The sequence below is a fragment of the Antechinus flavipes genome, chromosome 4 (genome assembly GCF_016432865.1).
Source record: "Antechinus flavipes isolate AdamAnt ecotype Samford, QLD, Australia chromosome 4, AdamAnt_v2, whole genome shotgun sequence".
In the NCBI taxonomy this organism is placed as follows: domain Eukaryota; kingdom Metazoa; phylum Chordata; class Mammalia; order Dasyuromorphia; family Dasyuridae; genus Antechinus; species Antechinus flavipes.
In genome coordinates this window covers 386,909,727-386,931,197 of record NC_067401.1, presented here as the reverse complement: position 1 = coordinate 386,931,197, position 21,471 = coordinate 386,909,727, and the positions used below count along the sequence as shown (strand labels likewise).

General features: G+C 41.7%; 1 protein-coding gene across 1 annotated transcript in view; it reads left to right on the top strand.

Annotated features, from left to right (window-relative positions):
* The window catches only part of LGR6 (leucine rich repeat containing G protein-coupled receptor 6), a 153,039-nt gene that overhangs the window by 60,900 nt on the left and 70,668 nt on the right, over positions 1 to 21,471 (top strand). Inside the window, exon 4 of the mRNA XM_051998646.1 lies at positions 3,962 to 4,033. Coding sequence (XP_051854606.1) covers positions 3,962 to 4,033 — 72 coding nt within the window. The remainder of the gene's footprint in view (positions 1 to 3,961; positions 4,034 to 21,471) is intronic.

Below are 21,471 nucleotides of genomic sequence, written 5' to 3'. Positions count from 1 at the left end.
AGGTGCAGAAAAGTGCCTGTGGTCACACAGCTAGTAGATTTCTGAATTAAAAGTTAAGCTCAGCTTCATTAAGCACATATTTATTAAGTGTCCACTTTGTAGCAGACACCATACTAGGGTGCTCTAGGGATATGACAGAAGTTTTATCTCCTGACCTCAAGTCCAAGACTTGCTCTCTCTTTAGTTAATGGGGCAGAAGAGGATGATCAAAAGTGTCAAAGCTGGCAGAGAGGTCAAGGACAATGAGGATTGTCTCTGGTAATTAAGAGATCACTGGTAACTTGGAATCAGCAGCTTCAGTGGAATGATGAGGGTGGAAGGAAGCTGGGATTGTAAGGAGTTAAGAAAGGAGCAAAAGAAGAGGAAGTGGAGGTACCCATCATAAATGGACTTTTCCAGGAGTTTGGCCACAAAGGATAGAAGGAATAGAGGAAGATGGTGGGATGGAAGGCTCCCGTGAGAGATATTTCACTTGTGTAGGTGCTAGGAGTTCTCCATGCTGACAGTATCACAGATTCCTAACACATATTTACATAGTTTGAAGGAATTTCTTCCTTTGTCATTCAGTCATTTTTCCTTTGTTTCCAATTATACATGACTTCATCTTGGCAAAGATATTGGAGTGGTTTCCTGTTTCCGTCTCTATCTTATCTTAACAATAAGGAAACTGAGGCAGGGCTAAGTGAATCATAAGGATCACATTCCTTGTAAGTGTCAGAAGCTGGATTTGAAGAAAGTCCTCCTGACTTCAAGCGCAGCAATCTTATCTGTTTTATCACCTATCTGTACCTTAATTTTCCTTGATTTTTAAATGAATTTTTTTGTGAAAGCAATTGGGGTTAAGTGGCTTGTCTAGGGTCACACAGTTTAGTAAGTATTAAATGTCTGAGGCCATATTTGAAATCAGGTTTTCTTGATACCAGGACTGGTGCTCTAGTCACTGCACCATCTAGCTGTCCCTCATTTTTCTTTATATTGAGCCAAAATCTATATCCCTGTAATTTTCATCCATGGATTCTAAATCTACCATTGTTTCCCAAACAGAATAATTTAATCCCTTTCTCATGTGATACTTCTTAAACATTTGAAGACAATTAACATATTCCCCTTAAATCTTCTCTTTTGGGTGCTAAACCTCCAAAATACCTTCATATAAATGATATGGTTTCCTTTCTCCCCATTATTCTGGTTACCTTCTACGGTCTTATTCCACCTTGTCAACGTCCTTTCCAAGAAAACTTCAAATAGTGTCATGAAGAGTTGGACACAACTGAAAACAACTGAACAACAATGTGCTGGGAAATATCCTGGACACTGATAATCAAAGACATAAATGAAAACAATGCTGAACCCAAGGAGTTTACTTACATTCCATTTAAATTTTTTTCTTAAAAAAAAAAAAAAAGAACTAACATCAACAAAAATATTTTTCTATATAAAGAACAACTACTAAATACAGCTTATTTTCAGCCTTTCTTTGGAAAATATCTTCAATTTATCATGTATATGTCTTGTTTTGCATATAATTGTACATATATTGTTTTTCCTTCCATCTATGCCATTAGATTGAAAGCTCTTTGAGTCCAGGGACTGTTTCTGCCTTTCTTTATATCCCCAGTAATTAACATAGTTCCAGGTATATAGGAAGTGCTTAATAAATGCTTGTTGACTAGACAAATAAAATAAAATTTAGCAGGAATATAAAATTCTGTATTTGAGATATTTTTTTCCCAAAATCAATTTCACAAATATAGAAAAGTAAAGGGCATAGCCAGTCAGTAGTTTCCCCCTCCCCCCAAAAAAAAAATCCAGGATAGATAGCAAATGCAAAGTGAGCTCACTATGTGACATAGCAGTCCCAAAAATTTAAGCAATCTTAGGCTGCCTTCTAAGTATCTAGAACAGGGAAGTTGATGCCTCTAGTGTCCTCTCTCTGTGTTGGCCAGATCATAGCTGGAGTGTTCTATTCAGTTCTTGGTGCCACATTTGAGGAAAGACTTGTCATGCTGGAATGTGTCCAGAGGAAGGTCACCAGGATGGTAGGAGGGATGGAACTTTGGGACATAAAGCTCATTGGAAGGGCAGCTAGATGGCACAGTGGATAGAGCACCAGCCCTGAAGTCAGACTTGAGTTCAAATCTAGCTTCAGACACTTAACATTTTCTAGCTGTGTGACCCTGGGCAAGTCACCTAACTCCAATTGCCTCAGCTAAATAAATAAAATAAATATCATTGGAAGGAATAGACAGACATAAAAGGAACATGGTCTCCATCTTCAAATATTTGAAGGACATGGGATAGAGGGATTCAAGTTGTTTTGTTTGGTCCTAGAGGAAAGAAACCAAAGACTAAAGGTAGGAAGTGAAGAGGTTTTGGCTGGATACAAGGAAAAAATTCCTAATAATTAGAATTATCTAAATGTAGAATGAGCTACTTTAGGATTTCACTTTCCCTAAAGATCTTCAAATGGAAACTAGATGACCCCTTATGAGGGATCTTATAGACGGGATTCCTGTCCAAATACAAGTTGTCCTCAAATGACCTCCAAGGCCTCTTAAAACTCTGAACTGCCATGATTCTCTATATCCATGAGGAAGTGATAGACCTAGTTTCTCTCTTTTTTTCTTTTAAAAATTTCTGAAAAACAAATGTGTAGTCGATGCTTTTTTCCTTAATGCACCATTGTCACTTCTCAATGATCCTACCCCATTCAACCCTAATGGAAGCTGCCTTTGTAACAAATGAGCTAAACATAACAAGGCAGTCCATTGGCTAGGTCTGATGATATATATAATGCTTTATTTTGTTCCTACCTCAGTATAGAGAAGAAGAATGCTTTCTTCAATCTCAATCCTCTGGTCGCTTTTAGACTTCTGTTATCTTTCTATGTTATTTTCCCTCCACATTATTATAGTCATATAGATTATTTTCCATTCTGCTTATTTCACTGTGCATCAGTTCATACATATCTTTTCAAGTTTTCTCTGAATTCTTCATATTTGTCTTTTCTTGTGGAACATTAATGTTCCATTATACTTTGTGTACCACAATTTGTCTTGATGGTCCTAAATTAATGGGCACCCAATTTGAATCTAGTTCTGATATCTATCTATCTATCATCTATCTATATCTATAGAGATATAGATGGGTAGTCTATATATCTATATCTATAGTTATATAGATATGCATATCTATATAACTATAGATATAGATATAGATAAATAGTCTCTTTCATTCCAACTTTGATTTTTTGGCCCATTTTCTCAGCTATGAACAACTTCTTATTCATCACTTATATGGTTTGCTTGCTCTATATTCCCTAACCCTTGATACTTTAAAATATTCAGAGTCTCTGGTTTCTTCAGCTAGATAATGATTACACCAAGAGTACAAGTTTCCATCTTTGTGTCATCTCTTTCCTCATCTCCCATTCCTAGTACAGGGATCTGTGCCCAGAGATCTCTCTCACTAGCAGTGATTGAAGGTCTCTCGATTGGAAGTCAAAAGTCTCTTCTCTGTTCACTCTTTCTCCCAATTTTACAGATGGGGAAGCTGAGTCTTGCTGAGGAGAATCAAGATGATCTATCTTCCTCCAGGTCAAACTGAGACAAAGGTTCAGGAGTCCTAGTCTTCAGCTCACCCTAACTTATACAGTATCATTCCTCTTCCCAAGCATCCAATTCCAACTACAATCTGGGACCTTAGATATTTACAGAGCTACAAAGTGGCAAAGGCTGTCTGCCTTTCTGTAGCCATGCTGCTGGGCTCTCTTAACCTCATTGTCCTGTGGCTAGGATTTCTGCCCCTTGTCTTACGGCTAATAATGAAGAGTAGCCAGACCTGAGGCTCCCTTGTGATCCCTAGGAGGAGACCGAAAGGACCTGGCCTGGGAAGGGGAGCCCCCAGGGTGCCATGTACCGTGTAAGTGTGTGTTTAAGACTCTTTTCTGTTCTAATTATAGGATGCTGCAGAATAACCAGCTGAGTAGAATCCCTGCTGAGGCATTGTGGGAGCTGCCCAACCTCCAGTCTCTGTAAGTCATTAGTGAGCCGACACTTGGAGTTCTGTGGACTCAGTCTCCTGGGGCTGTCAGCTTCCCCAGGCCTGAGTCACAGGCTCTGCCTTTGTTGCAGCCTCTTGGGCCCCCCTCCTTTTCTTCCTCCTCTTTCCTCTTCCCCTCACCCCTTACCATGTGCTGCTCCTAGCTTTGGTTTCGAGGTGGGGGGGGAGTGTGGCTGTGTGTGTCTTTGGGGGAAGGTATGAACCCCCCTGGAGGATTGTGGAAATGGGACCTCCTGATGTGGGGCCACCAGAGCAGAGGCTCCGGGCTGAGCCGGCAGTCTGCCATAGCAGCCTGGGGGTGCAGGGAGGTTTAGGGGGGTGGGGTGGGGCGGGACTGCTGCCCCAAGAAAGAACCAGGACTCCCTGTCTCCTCAGCTTAATCTGCTTTCCCTCTTCCCTACCCACCCCCTGGGTCTGGGCTGAGAGCTCTGGATGCACCCTTGTTTTCTCTCCTTCCCTGTGTTTGTTGGAGAGACATTGGGTTACCCTCTACACCAGGAGAGCACTTTCATTCTATCCTTGATTGGCCCCTTTTTCCATCCATGGAAAATTTGGAATCATCCTCCTTTCTTTCCCCTCCCCCTTCCCTCCACTGAAGCTCCATTCAGAGCTTCACTATAGTCTGGAATAAGTCCTGTCGTTTTTCCAGGGTGTACAATTCCTGTGTAGACCTCATTGGGGCTGAAGTGTGAGAGGAAGGAAGAGTCAGGACAGATTAGCCGGGCTTGAAATGATTTGGGGGCATTTGAGTCAGAATGGAATGATGTACCAGGGTCATGTGAATTAACTAGTGCTCACTAAACACCCAAATCAGGGAATTTAAACTAAAGGCAGTGTTATTTGGATACATATTTAACAACAGGCTCCCAGGAAAAATAATGTATCATAACACACTTTTAAACTACATTCTTAACATTTTCTACAACACTTTATTAAGTCTAGGCAATCAACACGATAATAAATCAAACTCCTACTTGTAGCATTTGACAGTATCTGAGATGTAAACACTTAGACTGAAAATTTAAGTTATCTGTGAGCTTGTTCCAGCATACTCCTGCAAAGGAGTCATTAGTATTCAAAGCAAGGGAAACTGAGGCATATAGAATAGGTGCTGAGCCTGTTTCTCAATCTGTGAGATTGTTTGCTAACCCAAAGCCCTAACTCAAACCCTGGACAAGAATCCTGGGAAAGCAAAGGTTATTGTCATTTGTTCTTTGGGGGTAAGAGTCCCATGAGGCTTAAAGAAAGGACTTCTGCTTTGTGTCGCTGCTCATTTGCTCATATTGCTCATATAGCTGACCCTGTCCAGCTATGGAAGCTCCAAACTGGCAGAGGGTAAGGCTGGTATTTATGGGCATGAACTTCATGTTTCTGAATGTGTCTGTACCGTGCCCTGTAACTTTTTTATCCTAAAATTCTGGGGTTAAGAATTTTAATAACTATATTTCACTGTATTTCCTTTGTAATCCTTTGCATTTTATCTTATGCATTTAAAATAATTGTTCTGGGAAAGGGTCCAGAGGTTTCACCAGAGTAACAAAGGGGTTCAGGAAAAGGGTTAATCTTCACTTCTTCAGTGGAAGGGGAGATCTTCAGTTCTACCTGAAACTGGCTTGTGTCTGGGCTGGATTTGAAGACAGAAGACCTCATTTGGAAACCCAGATCTGCTCCTCACCCCCACTGTGACTCAGGACAAGCTTTTCTCTTGGTCTCTTTTTCCTCATCTATAAAATAATTGGATGAACCTTGTTCATATCAAACCTTACCACCCCTATTCATGCCCAACATAACATTACCTGTAGTTCAGAGACTGGGATCTTGGTGATGTCTTCAGATTTGAGAGCTGCCATCCCCCAACTGGTCAGATTAGGACAGGGCATGTGTGTGACACAGGATCGGGAAGGGCACGTAGAACTGGCATTCCAGGGAGCAGACAAGGGTCTGAGCTGTTCTACTTTCCCCTTTTTTGGGGGGAGGAGAAATGAGAGGCTAATACTTAAACTCAGGATTTCTCTGAACTCACAAGGACTTGGGCCAGCTCAATTGTAGGAAGAGCTCACTAGTTCTTTGGAAAAAATCTGGAGTCCTAGTGATATCATCAGCACCCCAAGCTTTGGCGCAATCTGACCTAATAGGCAGAGTGTCAGGAAGAATTAAGTTCAAATTTGACCTCAGACACTAGCTAGTGTGATTCTCAGGGAGTCATTTTTTTTGTCAGTTTCCCCATGTAGAGAATGGAATAAGAACATCTACCCCATAGGTAATTGTGGGCAGTTAGGTAGTGCTATAATACCCAGAGTGCCAGGTCTGGAGTGGGGAAGATGCAGCTTTTTATGTTCAAAATCACTGACTGGCTGTATAACCTTGGGCAAATCACTTATCCAGTTTGCCTCAGTTTCCTCATCTGTAAAATGAGCTAGAGAAGGAAATGGCAAATCAGTTCAGTATCTTGACCAAGAAAACCCTAAATGGAGTTCATGGGGAGTCAGATGGGAATCAAGATCATTATCATTACCATGGGTAGGATGAAATGAGATAACATTTGCAAAGTCTTTTAAAACTCTTAAAGTACTAGGAAAGTATTATTATCTGTGTATCCCTTTCTCTGTTCCACAGTTTCTGCATAGGCAAAGGGAGGACTAGATGATGTCTAAGATCTCTGCCAACTTTAAAGACCAGGATAATATGGTTTACCCAGGAATAGAGTGGTAGTTTTGCCCCAATTGAGTGAACCTGGAATGGAGGAGGACTGGGGCATGTCACACATGGGGAAACCAAGCAGAGCCCAAGGAAAATCTTAGTTCAACCTAGAGGGATCTGCCTGGCAGGAGGAAATGAAATATTTCAAGACTCTGACTCTTCCCCTGCCATAGTTAAGAAATGATCCTCATTTAGCTCAGTGGATTGCTGTTGGCAGTGGTGATCAGGGTGTTGATGGGGTGCCTGTGCTCTATAGTTAAAAATGGACCTTAAGTCATCGAGCTGATTCCTGTAATTTGCAGAAAAGGGAACTGTGGTCCAGAAAGCAGAAACTAATCCAAGATCACATGGCTTCTAAGTACTCAATCCAGGATTCAAATCCAGCTTCTCTGATTTCCCAAATCATCATTCTTCCTACTATCTCTTTCCCCTTTTACTAAGATATTCTGCTCCGCTTACCCTTACTTTCAATCTTAACCCCTCTTTTACCTCTTGTATTCTCAGAATGCTTGGCATGTAATAGGCTCTTAATATATATATATATCTCTTTTTATTGACAGAATATATGCATGGGTAGTTTTTCAACATTGTTCCTTGCAATCACTTCAGTTCCAACTTTTCCCTTCCTTCCTTCCACCTCCTCCCTTAGATGGCAGATAGTATCATACATGCTAAACATGTTAAATATATCTTAAATACAATATATGTGTACATATTTATACAGTTCTCTTGTTGCACAAGAAGAATTGGATTCAGAAAGGTAAAAATAACCTAGGAAGAAAAACAAAAATGCAAGTAGTCTACATTCATTTCCCAATGTTCTTTCGCTGGGGGTAGCTGGTTCTGTTCATCACTGATCAATTGGAATTGAATTGGATCTTCTCATTGCCAAAGATAGCCACTTCCATCAGAATACATCCTCATACGGTATCATTGTTGCCGTGTATAATAATCTCCTGGTTCTGCTCCTTTCACTCTGCATCAGTTCATGTAAGTCTCTCCAAGCCTCTCTGTATTTATCCTGCTGATTGTTTCTTACAGAACAATAATATTCCATAACATTCATATACCACAATTTACCCAGCCATTCTCCAATTGATGGGCATCCATTCAATTTCCAGTTTCTAGCCATATAGTAGGCTCTTTAAAAAATTTACTGACTGTTAAATCCCCAGATAGTATTGAGGGGCTACTTTAGAAGGCAAGCCCTATCTGGCTAGTAACTCAAATCCTTCAGGCTGCAATTTCACCTCATTTGCTCTTTTTCAGATCTCAGTGCAAGTAGCAAACAGCCTAACTGGGTCTTCATCGCTGCTTTAAGTTGGTTCTGGTCTTTCCTTTTCCCCACTGGAGAGTCCTATTAATCTATATTTTTCTCAGCTTTAACAGCATAACTTTCTTTCTTTCTTTTTTTTTTTATTAAAGCTTTTTATTTTTCAAAACATATGCATGGATAATTCTACAGCATTAGCCCTCACAAAACCTTGTGTTCCAGTTTCCCCTCCTTTTCCCATCCCCTCCCCTAGATGGCAAGTAGTCCAATATATACTAAACACGGTAGAAATATCTGTTAAATCCAATATATGCATACAGATTTATGCAATTATCTTGCTGCCTAAGAAAAATCAAATCAAACCAGAAAAAATGATGAAGAAAATAAAATGCAAGCAAACAACAAAAATGAAAATACTAACTTGTGATCCACACTCAATTCCCACAGTCCTCTCTCTGGGTGCAGATGGCTTTTTTGATCATAAGACCATTAGAACTGGTCTCTGAATCATGTCATTATTGAAGAAAGCCACATCCATCAGAATTGATCATCATATGATATTAACTGCATAAGTTTCTACCACTCCATCTCTTATTTGTACTTCACTCAGCACTCTGAAAATCTTCCACCGCCCCAGAAACTGCAGAGAAAAGAAAGGGAGGGGGACACCCAACATGGAAGAAACAGAATGGAAAGGGGCTCAGGGATCCTTATTCCTGGGGTTATTCCCCAGGTATTCTTTGCTACCACCAGCTCCAGCTCCAAGAGGCACTGGAATTCCTGGAGCTGTTGCCTTCGAGGAACCTTCTATGCCCAGCTCTAGCCTGGGCTGAATATGGATGGCATCAAATAAAATACTAAATGATTTTCTGAGAATCTCCCCGCCTTCTCCCCTCACCCAAAGGGAATTGCTCTATAGCTTCCTGGGAGATGAGAATCCATAGGTGGAACAAGGAATTGTGGCTTCTCTCCCTCCCACTCTCTAATTGGGTTAGGGCCAGACCTCACAGAGGTGCTGGAACCCTCATTAGCTGCTAGTTGTTGATGTGAAAATGAAATAATTAGCTTCCCCCCCACTCCGCCTACTTCCCTCCCTTCTATCTTACCCATTCCCCAAAAGGCCCCCAGTCAAGGTTGGGCTGGGCAGAGATAGGATGTGTTCCCCCTAAGGGGCTCTTCCCTCTTGTCCCCCATGCCAGAGAGCACAGAGATTGAATTGCTGTTTATTTAACTCAGAGGTGAGGTAAGACTTGGCAGGGGAGGAATTGGAAAGGAGGGGCAGAGGGAAAGGGAGCATACTTAGGAGGCATGCAAACAGGCTGATGGATAGAAAGTGATTGCCCCCATTGCCCTGATGGAGATGTGAGGGGCAGCATGATTTAAAGAGTAGAATGTTCATCTTGGAGTCAAGAAAATCTGGATTCAGATCCTGCCTCTGACATCTACTAGCTTCATGATCTTGGGCAAGGCACTTTACTACTCTGAGCCTCAGTTTACTAACTTGTAAAAGGAGGTAGATGGCCTCTACTATCCCTTCCAGGAAGCTAGATGACACAGTGAGTAGAACACTGGAAGTGGAGTCGGGAAAACCAGAATTCCCATGAAGTCTCAGACATATAGCTGGTTGATCACTTAGCCATTATCTGCCTCAGTTTTGCTAACTGTAAAATGAGAACAATGTTACCACCCACCTCTCAGAGTTGTTACAAGGATAAAATGAGATACTATTTATAAATCACTCTGTAAATATAAAAGCGGTATACTAATGCTAGCTATTATTATCCTATGATCCAAGTAATGTCCTTTCATAAGCAATAATGTTGGCCTTTATTCCTTCTTCCCAGAGCCTCACTTGATAGTCCAGGTGTGAATTACAATTTCTTCTAACCCAAACCCTTAGTCATATGACACCATGGAAAAGTGTGTGTGTGTGTGTGTGTGTGTGTGTGTGTGTGTGTGTGTGTGTGAGAGAGAGAGAGAGAGAGAGAGAGAGAGAGAAACAGAGAGAGAGAGAGAGAGAGAAACAGAGACAGAGACAGAGACAGAGACAGAAACAGAAAGACAGAGGGACAGAGGGACAGAGAGGGAGAGAGGGAGGAGGAGAAGAAGAAAAGGAAGGAGAGGGAAAGAGAGAAAAATATCCAACCCATCCTTCTTGGTGATTTATTAGGATGAGGTAGTGTGCCAAAGCAAATCAGGTTTACTCCCTAAAGGGCCAGACCATTAATCAGAGCCTATGGGATTAAACTACCTTCTCCCTTTCCCCTCTCTCCAAAGGTCTAAGTCACTCTACAGGTTCCTAGCCACATGCTAACAGCTCTCAGAGGAGCCCAGCTCTCTAACCCTTTTTCTTGAACAAGGCATCTACTTCCTCCTTGATGGAGTTGGATTCTGTGATCTCCAGAGTTCCTTCCAGTCACAAAGTACATGATCCCAATAACTTCTGGTAGGAGTTGGGTTTTCAGCTTTGATTTGCAAAATGACAAGAAGCACAGGTAATTTTGGACCAAAGGAAAGAGTAAGAGTGAGAGAGTCAGGCAGTTAGCTAAAGACATTATATGCCAATATATGTTCAGTTGTATATGGAGGAAAACAATGGAGGAAACTGGGACTCTCGCCTCAGGAAGTTTATAATCTAGTTGGAGAGACTGAATTCACCCAGGCACATTTATTAGCTCCACGATCTAAGGCAAGTCATCGATGATGGCCTTGGACGAGACCATCTCTGAGGACAGTCCCAGTCCCAGTGTTCTAGAATTCCATGCCCATCATTCCAGAGAAGAAGTAAAAGCAGCAGTCAGGATTCAGAGCAGAGAAAAAAACGAAGATGGTGGGGGAATTGGGAATTGACCAACCAGTGCTGACTTCTGAATGCCAAGAGTCCTTGGTCCAATCTGACATCATTCCCAGGTTGTTTGGTTAGCATCTGGACTGGCAGATCATAGGATTGTTAATTTAATGCTAGACGGTACCTAGTCATTCAGTTGTTTCAGTTATGTCTGACTCTGTGAGCTCATTTGGGATTTTCTTGGCAGAGATACTGAGTGGTTCGTCACTTCCTTCTCTGACTCATTTACAGATAAGGAAACTGAGGCAAACAGGACTATCCCTGGATGATAAGTATGACTTACTATCATACAAAAGTGTTTGAGGCTAGATTTGAACTCAGGTCTTCATGTCTCCAGGCTTGGCACTCTCTCCACTGAGCCACCTAGCTGCCCCTAAAAGGGACCTTAGAAGGCATTAAGCCCAAACTCCTTATTTTACTGATGAGAAAAATGAGGCACAGCGGAAGGGGTAATTTGCCAGGTGTCATATAGCCTACTAAGTGTCAGAGGCTACATTTGAATTCAGATCTCTTTGACTCCAAGTCCAGAGGTTTATTTTTTATACCACACGCGTCCTTCTCCCTTGAGCCACAAAGCTTCTGCAGCAGGAGGGAGGGAGCACCAATGCCAATCACAAGCTAGAGCTGGGCTCAAGCCAAGAGAAAGCAGAAACAGCAGAACTAGGGAGGACAAACAGAAATGCGATAGAGGGATAGTGGAGTCCGGGTGAGGGTGGGAAGAATGTGGAAAAGAGGAGGATCTCTGAGGAAACTCAAAGCAGATCCTTGGGGCGGGGGTCAGGGAAAGGGGCAGTATTTATGTGTAGAGGGGAAGGGTGGTGGTTGAGGAAGATCCAAGCCAGAAAGTCTCAGGGAAGGAATTGGAAAATATAGTGGTAGAATTGGGGGAAAACCAGAAAAACAGACCAGTCCAGACCACTTTGAAGGGGAAATGCATCATTGCAAAGGACAACCACATACATCCAACAAATATTCTGCCCTACTGGAGAAATTAATGGAGAACAGCTAGAGCTTCCAGTCTAAAACTGAAGTTAGAACTCCCAACACCTCCCTTCCTCTAGCTTCCCCACAAATGGCAAATCTGTAACACATTGGGTAGTGGCTGCTGAGGGGAAAGACTTGGGGGAAGTCTGCAGAAGGGAGGGAGAAAAAGAGATGGAGAAAGCCAGACACACACAGAGAGACCGAGAAGACCTTTGAGGATAGATTGTTGGATTTGGAGTGGGAAGGGGCTGGAAGGCAGGGTGATGATATTAGTAGGTAACCTACAGCAGCCGCTCCTACCACCATCTATATAATGCTTTAAGGTTTGCAAAACTCTTTATAAATATTTCATATTATTCTCACAACAACCCTTTGTGGTAAGTGCTATTATTAGTTCCTTTTTACAGATAAAGAAACTGAAGAAGGGAGAGGTTAAATGACTTAACTTGGTCACCCAGCTTGTAAGTGTCCAAAGCTGGGTTTGAGCTCTGGTCCGTTGCACCGTCTAGCTGCTACTAGCTTTTGTGTCAAATTCTGACTCTGTCATTTATTTGTGTGACTTGGGGAAGTGATTAAATTTTTCTCAGCCTCAGTTTCCTCATTTGGAAAATGAGAGGGTGGCTCTTAGTGACCTCTAAACTCCCTCCCAAGCTTCAGGTCCATGATCCTGTGATCTTATGGTCTTCTAAAAACTCAAAGTATTAATAATAACACTAACCCTTCTTCATCTTACTATGTTACCTTCCTCAGACAATTTAATTACTGGGTGCCTTAGTTTCTTCCTCTAAATTATGGAAAAAGTCTTTTTCTGCTTTCTGAACACCTAAGAATGCAGCGAAGAGGAATGTGGTGAGAAATTAGAACTTGGTAATAAAGGGACCTGGTGATTTTGTCAAGATAAGAACTAGAAGTCCATAGAAGACAGCTCCCATCCCCAGTGAGAGGCACAGGGTTTTCCCTCTACTTCCTTTGAAGTAGGAAATGAAGGGGAAATGTAGAAGTTTGGGAACATTGACTCCTTTGAAAGAGAAAGAGGCAGATAGATTCTTGCCTTCAAACCTATGACCATAAGAAGGTTACCAAGGAGATAAGTATGAATCAGCTGGTTTTTGTAATTCAAGCTCCAAATTCTATTGGTTAAGAGTAAGGGCCACTCTGGGAATGCTAAGATAATATGACATATCTGTGAGTTTCTAGGAGCAAGATGTGACTTCTGAGCTTTTCCCAAACATACTGGCTCACTATTAAGCATTGATTAGAACCTACAGGAGCCTCAACCCATTCAAATTTAAGGTACAAGGAAGTTTGAATAATAATATTTTTATACATGACATTTAAAAACATTTCCAAAAGCATCATTCCATTCAACTAATTCATCTGTTTTATCTTTGCAGCATCCCCAAGAGGTAGAATGTTTATTAGTCTCCTTATGGAGAAAGGAAACTGAGTTTAGTCTGAGGTCACATGACTTGTTAGAAATGGAACTAAGAATGGGTTCTCTAGTCAGTTGACTTCATCCCAGTTATACTGATTCCCAAGGCCTGTCCAGTGTCACCTACTATTATATCAGGTGCCCAGCTGACCTGAAGATAATAAGAGAAATTTGAGGAAGAGCAGGGAGTTTCAGTAAATCTTCAACATGGATTCTCTAGAGAATCCTCCAAAATAGGACTGTAAGGAGCCCAGTAAGAGATGAACTCCTCAGAGAGGAAAGAAGGAAGAGGGTCCTTTTGGCTCAGCAGAGGATGAGGATTGAAAAACAAGATACTTGGAAGGAGCTCTGGAAGGAGAGAAAGGAATAGACTCTGGATGGAACACACTTCCTTCTGGAAAATGAAACATAGCCCAACTGCAGATAAAACTAAGGCTGGTTACTATAGACTTAGTGCAAGAAACATTTCTTTTTTTTTCTTTTTCTTTTTTCCCCCCAGAGGCTATTGGGGTTAAGTGACTTGTCTAGAAATGTTAAATGTCTGAGATAGATTTGAACTCTGGTCCTCCTGACTTCAGGGTTGGTGGTCTATCCACTGCACCACCTAGCTGCCCTGCAATCAACATTTCTTGATGTCTCTTAAAATTTTTCCAATATTTCATCCTTCTTTTTCTTCTACACTTTTGGTAAGGGTGGAAAGCATGCTTTCAACATTAGAATGGACTGCCTGCAATGGCAATGGATTTCCCTCTTATTAGAAGTTTTCCAACAGAACCTGAATAATACTTACTGGAGATGTGGGAAATGAGTCTGTTCAAGAATGCTTTGAACTCATATTCCTATGCTATCAATCATTCAATCAATAAGCATTTATTATATACTATATGCCAATTACTGTGTGAAGTTCTAGGCATACAAATACAAGCAGACAGTCCCTATCCTGAAAGCTGATGTACCTTCCAATCCTAAGATTCTGTTATTACAAAAGCAGAACTCTTTTCTATCAATTAACAAGCATTTATTAAGCACCTATCATGTGCCAAGTCTTGTGCTAAGAGTTAGGAATATAAAGATGGAAATGAAACAGTCCTTTTCCCTCAATAAACTTACATTCTATCAAAGTAGACTTATAAAGATATACAAAGTATATATAAAATTAAATACAAGGCAGGTAGGTTGTGTAATGTATAGAGTCCTGGACCTAGAGTCAAAAAGACCTAAATTCAAATCTAGCCTCAGGCACGTTAGTTGTGTGAGCATAGTTGACCTCTGTCTGCCTCAGTTTCCTTATCTGTAAAATTGGGGTGTAAGAGCCTTCTAGGATTGTTGTGAGAATAGAATGAGATAGTATTTGTAAGTAAAGTAATATATAAAGGCTAGTTATTATAATTATTATTAATTAGAGAAGGAGATGCACCAGAAGCTGAGGGAAGGAGATGTGTGGAGAACTTCACTGTGATGCATAAGACACTTTTCCTGCCCTCAGGGAGGTGAGAACCTGAGAAGAGATCAGAGAGAGAATTGGAGAGAGGATTGAAGGTGGTAAGCAAAGGAAGGGCTATTATTAAGACCATTCTCCCCCAGACCACAGCTGAGTATCTCATCTCCCAAGGGCTCTGGGGAAAAAAACCTTCCTTTACTGATACTTTTCTTGAGGGGTGAGGGAGGAGGAAGGAAGAAGGGTCTGAGCTCCTGGATACTCTGCTCCGTGTCTTGGGCCTCCTGTGTCTGTGCCTGAAATACTCTGGCTGTCCTGTTCTGTCCCAGAACTCTGAAGGTGACCTGGTGGGAGTGGTAGGTGCCCTCTAAGTGGCTTGCTAGCCTGCACCCATCAACCCCTGAGTCAGGCCCCTCAGCCCTAGACATGTTTTGGGGCTGGAGAAAGGGGCCCCTGGCAAGGGATGGATTTGGGAGGTGGCGGGGTAGCAGGCTGTCCTCCCTAGCATGGCTATTTTGGACTCCATGATTATAGCCTACTTTATTTGGATCACCCCAGGGTTCCGGGAGTTGATTACTACATATGGTTGGGGCAGCAGCTCCTTCTGGGGCCCAGCAAGCATGAGGGCAGCCCCCTGCAGCGGGTGGGAACCAGTACACAGGGTAATTTGGTTTCTTTGAGATGCCAAAAAAATGTCCACCGTGGGCCATGGCTCACATCCCCAATGGCTGTCTGTTTCAACTCTGGACGTTGGTCTGGGAGGTTGTCCATTGAGACCAGGCCACCCAGGAGCAGAGTGTTGACTTGTTCTCACAGCAGGCATCCCGGCACAGATAGATAGGTCTCTCCGGCTTTTTTCTTAACCCTTACCCAGGTTGTCCTTAGTTCCATGGCTTAGAATAGGCCCCCAATTCCAGAATACTCTTCTAAATTGAGCTATTCTCCTCCCTTACCACTGGGGCCTCATGGAGCCCCAACAGGTCTGGGCCTGAGCAAGGTAGGAGGGCCCTGGGGCTGGGTATGTAGGGAGCTAACAAGCTCTGATTTGGCCACCATGCTGGAGTAGTCCTTTGGGCCCACATGGGCAGCTGTGCCCAGATGCAGAGCCAAAGGGTAGGGCTGCCACCTGGGGAGAGATGAAAGGCAGATCCTAAATCTCCCTTCCCCACTGCCACCTGCTAGTGAACTCCTGAGCCACCCCTGGGTGTGGGGCCCTGTCTTAGGGACTCTGGAAATCCAAGAGGAGGAGATGCAGTCCCTTCTACAGGGATTCCCAGTCTGAGAGTGGAGAGAGACCCGGTGTTCAAACAGCTACTTGTCTTTTAGGGAAATATCAATTCAGTGGTATGTTGGCAAATGTTTAACAACCTACAGAAAATATAGAAAAAAGTATGTGCAATGCACTTTTGAGTTGTTACAAACATTTTTTATTATTTTCTTGTCTAGAGAATTAATGAAACAATAAATCAAGCCCAGATTTGTAGCATTTTTTGATTTCTGAAGCATAAATGCTCACACTGAAAATTTAACCACTGCCCCTGCTAAGTCAGCATGATTGTCTCCAATGCATCCCCCCACCCCTTGCATACACACACACACACACACACACACACACACACACACACACACATACATATATAGTTCTTGACCTCAGAGCCCTCCCAGTCTGATGAGCTAGGCTGGGGAAGAGCTCAATTTGATTTAGGAACCATGGCTCCCTGGAGAGCTTTGATCCTAATGAGAAAATGGGATTCAGCATCATTATAATTAACTTATGATTATGATTAATGATTAACTTAGAATCAGGTGATCTGGCTTCAAATTCTAATCTATCATTTTTCTGTGTGACCTTTCTTTTTTTTTTTCATTTTTTAGGTTTTTCATCTATAAAATGAAGAGATTGACTAGATTTCATCTAAAACTCCTCCTATGAGCTTGGAGTAGAGGAAATCAATCCCTGCCTTCAAGGCATTTCTAGATTCTGGGATCTGTGAGAAGCAGTTTGAATTCTAGTTACAATGAACTATTAAGCTGTTTTAGTGGTTAAAGAACCACTTCATCTCTGTAAATTTGTTTTTTTTGTATAGATTTTCCTGTCTGATCAAATCAAATCAAATTCAATATTTCTCTTGATTCCTGGGTTTTCATTTCAAAGATCCCATTCATTTTGGGTCTTTTCATTATGATTGTCTCAGTTTCCTAATCTGAAAAATAGGTATGATGATGTAATAATGATTAGGGCAACTAAATGATTCAATAGATAATGCTGGCCCAGAATCAAGAAGACCTGAGCTCCAATTCAGCCTCAGGCACTTACTAGTTGTTTGACCCTGAGCAAGTCACTTCAATCCTTTTTGCCTCAATCCACTGGAGAGGGAAATGGCCAACTGTTACACTATCTTTGCCAAGAAAATCCCAAATGGGATCACAGAGTCAGACCGGACTGAACAATAGAAAAATAATAATGGCTACCATTTATGTAGCATTTCAAGATTTGCTAAGCACTTTACAATCATTATCTAATTTGATTCTCACAATAGCACTGAACAGTGAGTGCTATTATTATCCTTATTTCATAACTGAGGAAACTGAGGTGGACAGATTAAATGAATTGCCCAATGTCTTACAGCTATTACATATCTGAGAAAGGATTTGAACACAGATCTCCATAATTCCAAGACTGGTACCCTACCCATTGTACTACCTAGAATCCTTCCTGTCTTTCCCATCTCCTATCCCTGTCTCAGGCTCTTCCACCTCTAGGCTATTGTGAGACTTAAACAAAATGATGTAAATGAAAAGGCTTTAGATCTATAAAAGCCCTACTTTTGTGCTTTCATTTTTTTTGAAATCATTGATTATTAATTTAACTTATTTTATTAACATTGGCAGCAACATGCCTAAATTTTTGAAAATGGACATGGGGAGCAGTGTAGTCCCTATCCAGGTCTGTCCCCAACTTGCTCTTAGGATATCCCCAAAGAAAGTTCCTTTCTCCATTCTCCAGATCTTAAAGAATTTTTGGGATGCTGACCTGCCTAGAAGCAGGGGGCTGCACCATTGAGGACTCCAGTCCAGTGATCTTTGGATCTACAGGAAGCATTCTCCCCTTTATCAGAACAGCAGCCCCAGACTACAATCTCTTAGTGGTAACTCATCCTTCCTCCTATTCTGACCTCTCAATCTCTTCTGAATTGCATTAAATGTCTGGGTAGTGCTGGTGTGACTTTTCCCACTTCCCCCAACTCCCCTTAAACAAACCATCTGAAAAGCAATATGTCTTGGAGGGACTGCATACCTTAACATCTATCCCACACAGCCCATTTCCATTGTCCACTCTCCCTAGTCTCTCTGAGCCACACTCAAAGCTCATACTACTTCCATGGGTCCAAAAAGACCCCATCACCTGTCAGAGCTGGGGAGACCATCTGTTCCAAACTTCTCCCATTACAGGTAAGGAAACCAAGGTCCAAAGTCTCCCTCTCCTTAGTCTCTCTATGAGCTACACTCAAAACTCATATTTTTGTCATGGGTCCAAAAGAACCCCATCCTATCAGAGCTGGAGAAACCATCTGCTCCAAACTTCTCCCATTACAGGGAAGGAAACTGAGGTCCACAGAAACGAGTGCAAGGGATAATGTTGTAAAAAAAAAATTACCCTGGCATGGATTCTGTCAATATAAAGTAATTATTAAATAAAAATTAAAAAGAAAAAGGAAACTGAGGTCCAGAGTAAATTTGCCTATGAGCTCTTCTCCAAAACTAGGACATTGACACAGCATTCCTCCTTTTCTTCCAACTCCAGTTTCCTAGCCCATTCTTAATGAATCCTAAGAGAGCATAAGGTATGGCAGATAGAGAGACAGCCTTCAGAATCATGAAGTCCCATTTGACACCTAGTGGCTGTGTGACTCTGGATGTTACTTCTCAGTGTTCTAGCCAAACCCTCCAAGACTTGCAGAAAAGGGGCTGACCTACATTCAAGGAAGGAGTTGGTCCATTTGGGAGTTCCCTAGAAAATTATATCAGAGGTCCAGACCCCATTCCTCTCCATCTTGTTTGGCACAATTGTGCTTTACACAGAGGAGTCAAGTTTCTATTGCAGCAGGAAATATCTTGCTAAATCTCAGGTAAAATTTCCTGGTGTGTTAATGCTGGGAGAAACAAGAATGGGTGATTAACTATAGGAAAAAGGCTATCATATAACTCACTCTTCTTTGGCAACATTTTAATTCCAATTCTTTCCTATTCAACAAGCATTTATTAAGCCTCTGATAGGCATTGTGTATAGAGAGGCAAAGGGGGAGGGGACCCTGCCCTAAAGGAGCTTACATTTTGCTGAGGGAATAGAATCTGCAAGACCTGATGCTTTGGGGCAAGTCATTTCACTTTGTTGGGTCTTAGTTTCCTCATCTGTAAAGTGAGTGGGTTGTGCTAAGTATTTGTTTATTTTTTAAATTATTTTTTATTTTTTAGTATTTACTGAATTAAGTTTCATATTTATTATTTGAAAAATTTAAAAGAAGACAAATTGAACATTTTGTATCTATAGCTCTAAGGGGAAAAATAAATCTGACAATTAGAGGTAAAGAGGGAATATATTTCAGATATGGAGGATAAGACAGTCTGTGCAAAATTATGGAGGTGGGAAATGAAAAATAGAGTTCAGGGAAAAGTAAATATTGATCATTTTGGCTTTTCACATTTCTATAGCACTTTCAGATTTACAAAACTCTTTCCTCATAATAGGTCTATTAAATTGAGCCATATTATCTACTCTGTTCTTGAGGAATTGTGCTAAGATCCCAGGACAATATTTTTAGTTTTTCCTAATTTGTGTGATAAAATTTGTAGCAAAGATATTTCCATGTACATATTAAAGATAATTTTGATCCCTCACCCACCCTTAGAAATTGCTATATATCTTATCCAGTACTTGGCACAGTGGCTGACACGGGTAGGTGCTTAATAAATGCTTATTGATTCACAAAATAAAAAACAATGGGTTTATTGAAAAGGAGGGGAACGCTTATAAGAGCTTACTTATAGTGCAAATATTGTTATGTCCATGTTGCTGATGAGAGAATGATTAATAAAATAATAATTAAAATTAATTAATGATTTGTTCAGAGTTACAACCCATTTATTGAAACCTGGATGGATCGTCTTCTTTGAAACAACTTCCAATTGTCTGGGATTGCTTAATCCAAGGAATCTCTGATTTCTTCTAAGGAGAATCAAAACACTTAACATTCCTTAGCTTTGAACCCATTGAAAGGAAAAGAACTGGGAAAAGAGAAGATAGAAAGGGAAGTGGAGAGGTTTGTTAGTGAGACAAATTGGAAAGTAAAGGCAGCACAGGTACATAAAAATGATTTTTGCCAAGACTTCACCAGCTGGCATGAGCTGAGTCCCCTTCACCCTCCCTCACATCATTTCCAGCTCTTCCGCTAGTCTCAAGGAAAGGAGAGGCAGGTCTGAAAGAGTGGAGGCGTATTTTTTTTCATGTCTACAAGTAATTTTCCATCAGTTTAGAGCACCAGCTGCTGCCAGCACATTAACTGAAGTTTAGAACGCTCCCATAGGTCTGGTTAGGAAGAAGAATCAACCTCATTCTTAGGGGGCACCTGGAGCCTTGGCTGCTAGAAGGCTAGTCTCTAGGGATCACTGACCCCATGAAGGTTGGGGCTAGCAGGGATCTTGGAGATTGTCTAATCTAACTCATTTATTTTACAGACAAGAAAACTAGGGGCCATAGAAAGGAAGGGAATAGAATGAGGTACGCAGCTAGTTAGTGGAAATAGCTAGAAATAGAACCCAAATTTCCTGACTTCCAGTTTAGAGCATCCCAAAAGGAAGATCAGTATATAAGCCTTTAGTATATACTTCAATTAGAATACTAGGGTTGGCCAGTCTTCACATACAGAAGGAATTAGCAAGATATCCTGTATCCCCTGTTCCATCCAGGCTCCATATATGGGTTCTAACAGAGCCAGCCCCCTAAGAGCAACCAGGGCTGAGAAAGGGCTTCTGATTTGAGTGAGAGTCAGTTCACATAGGGGGCTGTTTTATCTCTCTGATTTGAGTGAGGGTCCGCTGATATAGGGGGCTGCTGTATTCTTTTGATTTGAGTGAGGGTCAGACTCATACAGAGGCAGGGGAAGGCCTTAGGCATCCAGCAGATTATGGAATTTGGGCACTTGATGTCCCCTCTCAGACTTTACTTTTTATAGGGATCATCAGAAAGGAATTGGGGAAAAACACCAGGGTGTAGCCCCCAAACTCTTTAGTGCTTCAGCATTGCTTTCTTTCCTTCCTTCCTTGCTCCCTCCCTCCCCCCATTTCCATCTATATGCTCTGCTTCTCCCAGAGAAGCTCACCTTGTGTTTAGGATCCTCCCACTGAAGGCTATTTTGGGATTCTCTAGACAGCTAAACATCTAGGCTTATCCGCTTCTGTGGCTTGTTTGCAGTTGAAAAACCTGGAGTGATTGAGGGTGGAGAAGGCTCTGGAGGTCACTCAGCCCTAGGAAATGTGCCACCCAGTTTCTGGGAGCTAAGAAGGGGCTGAACAGTACCTACATACTGAAGCAGGCAGGGCTGAGAAAGCTAACTGAAGTACAGCAACGGAAAGGAGGAGGAAAGAGACATTCCACCCTAATCTGCGGTAGGGGAAATCCGGAGAAACCGAGGCAATTGGCAGGTTTGCTTATGGAAGACATGGATTACTTGTAT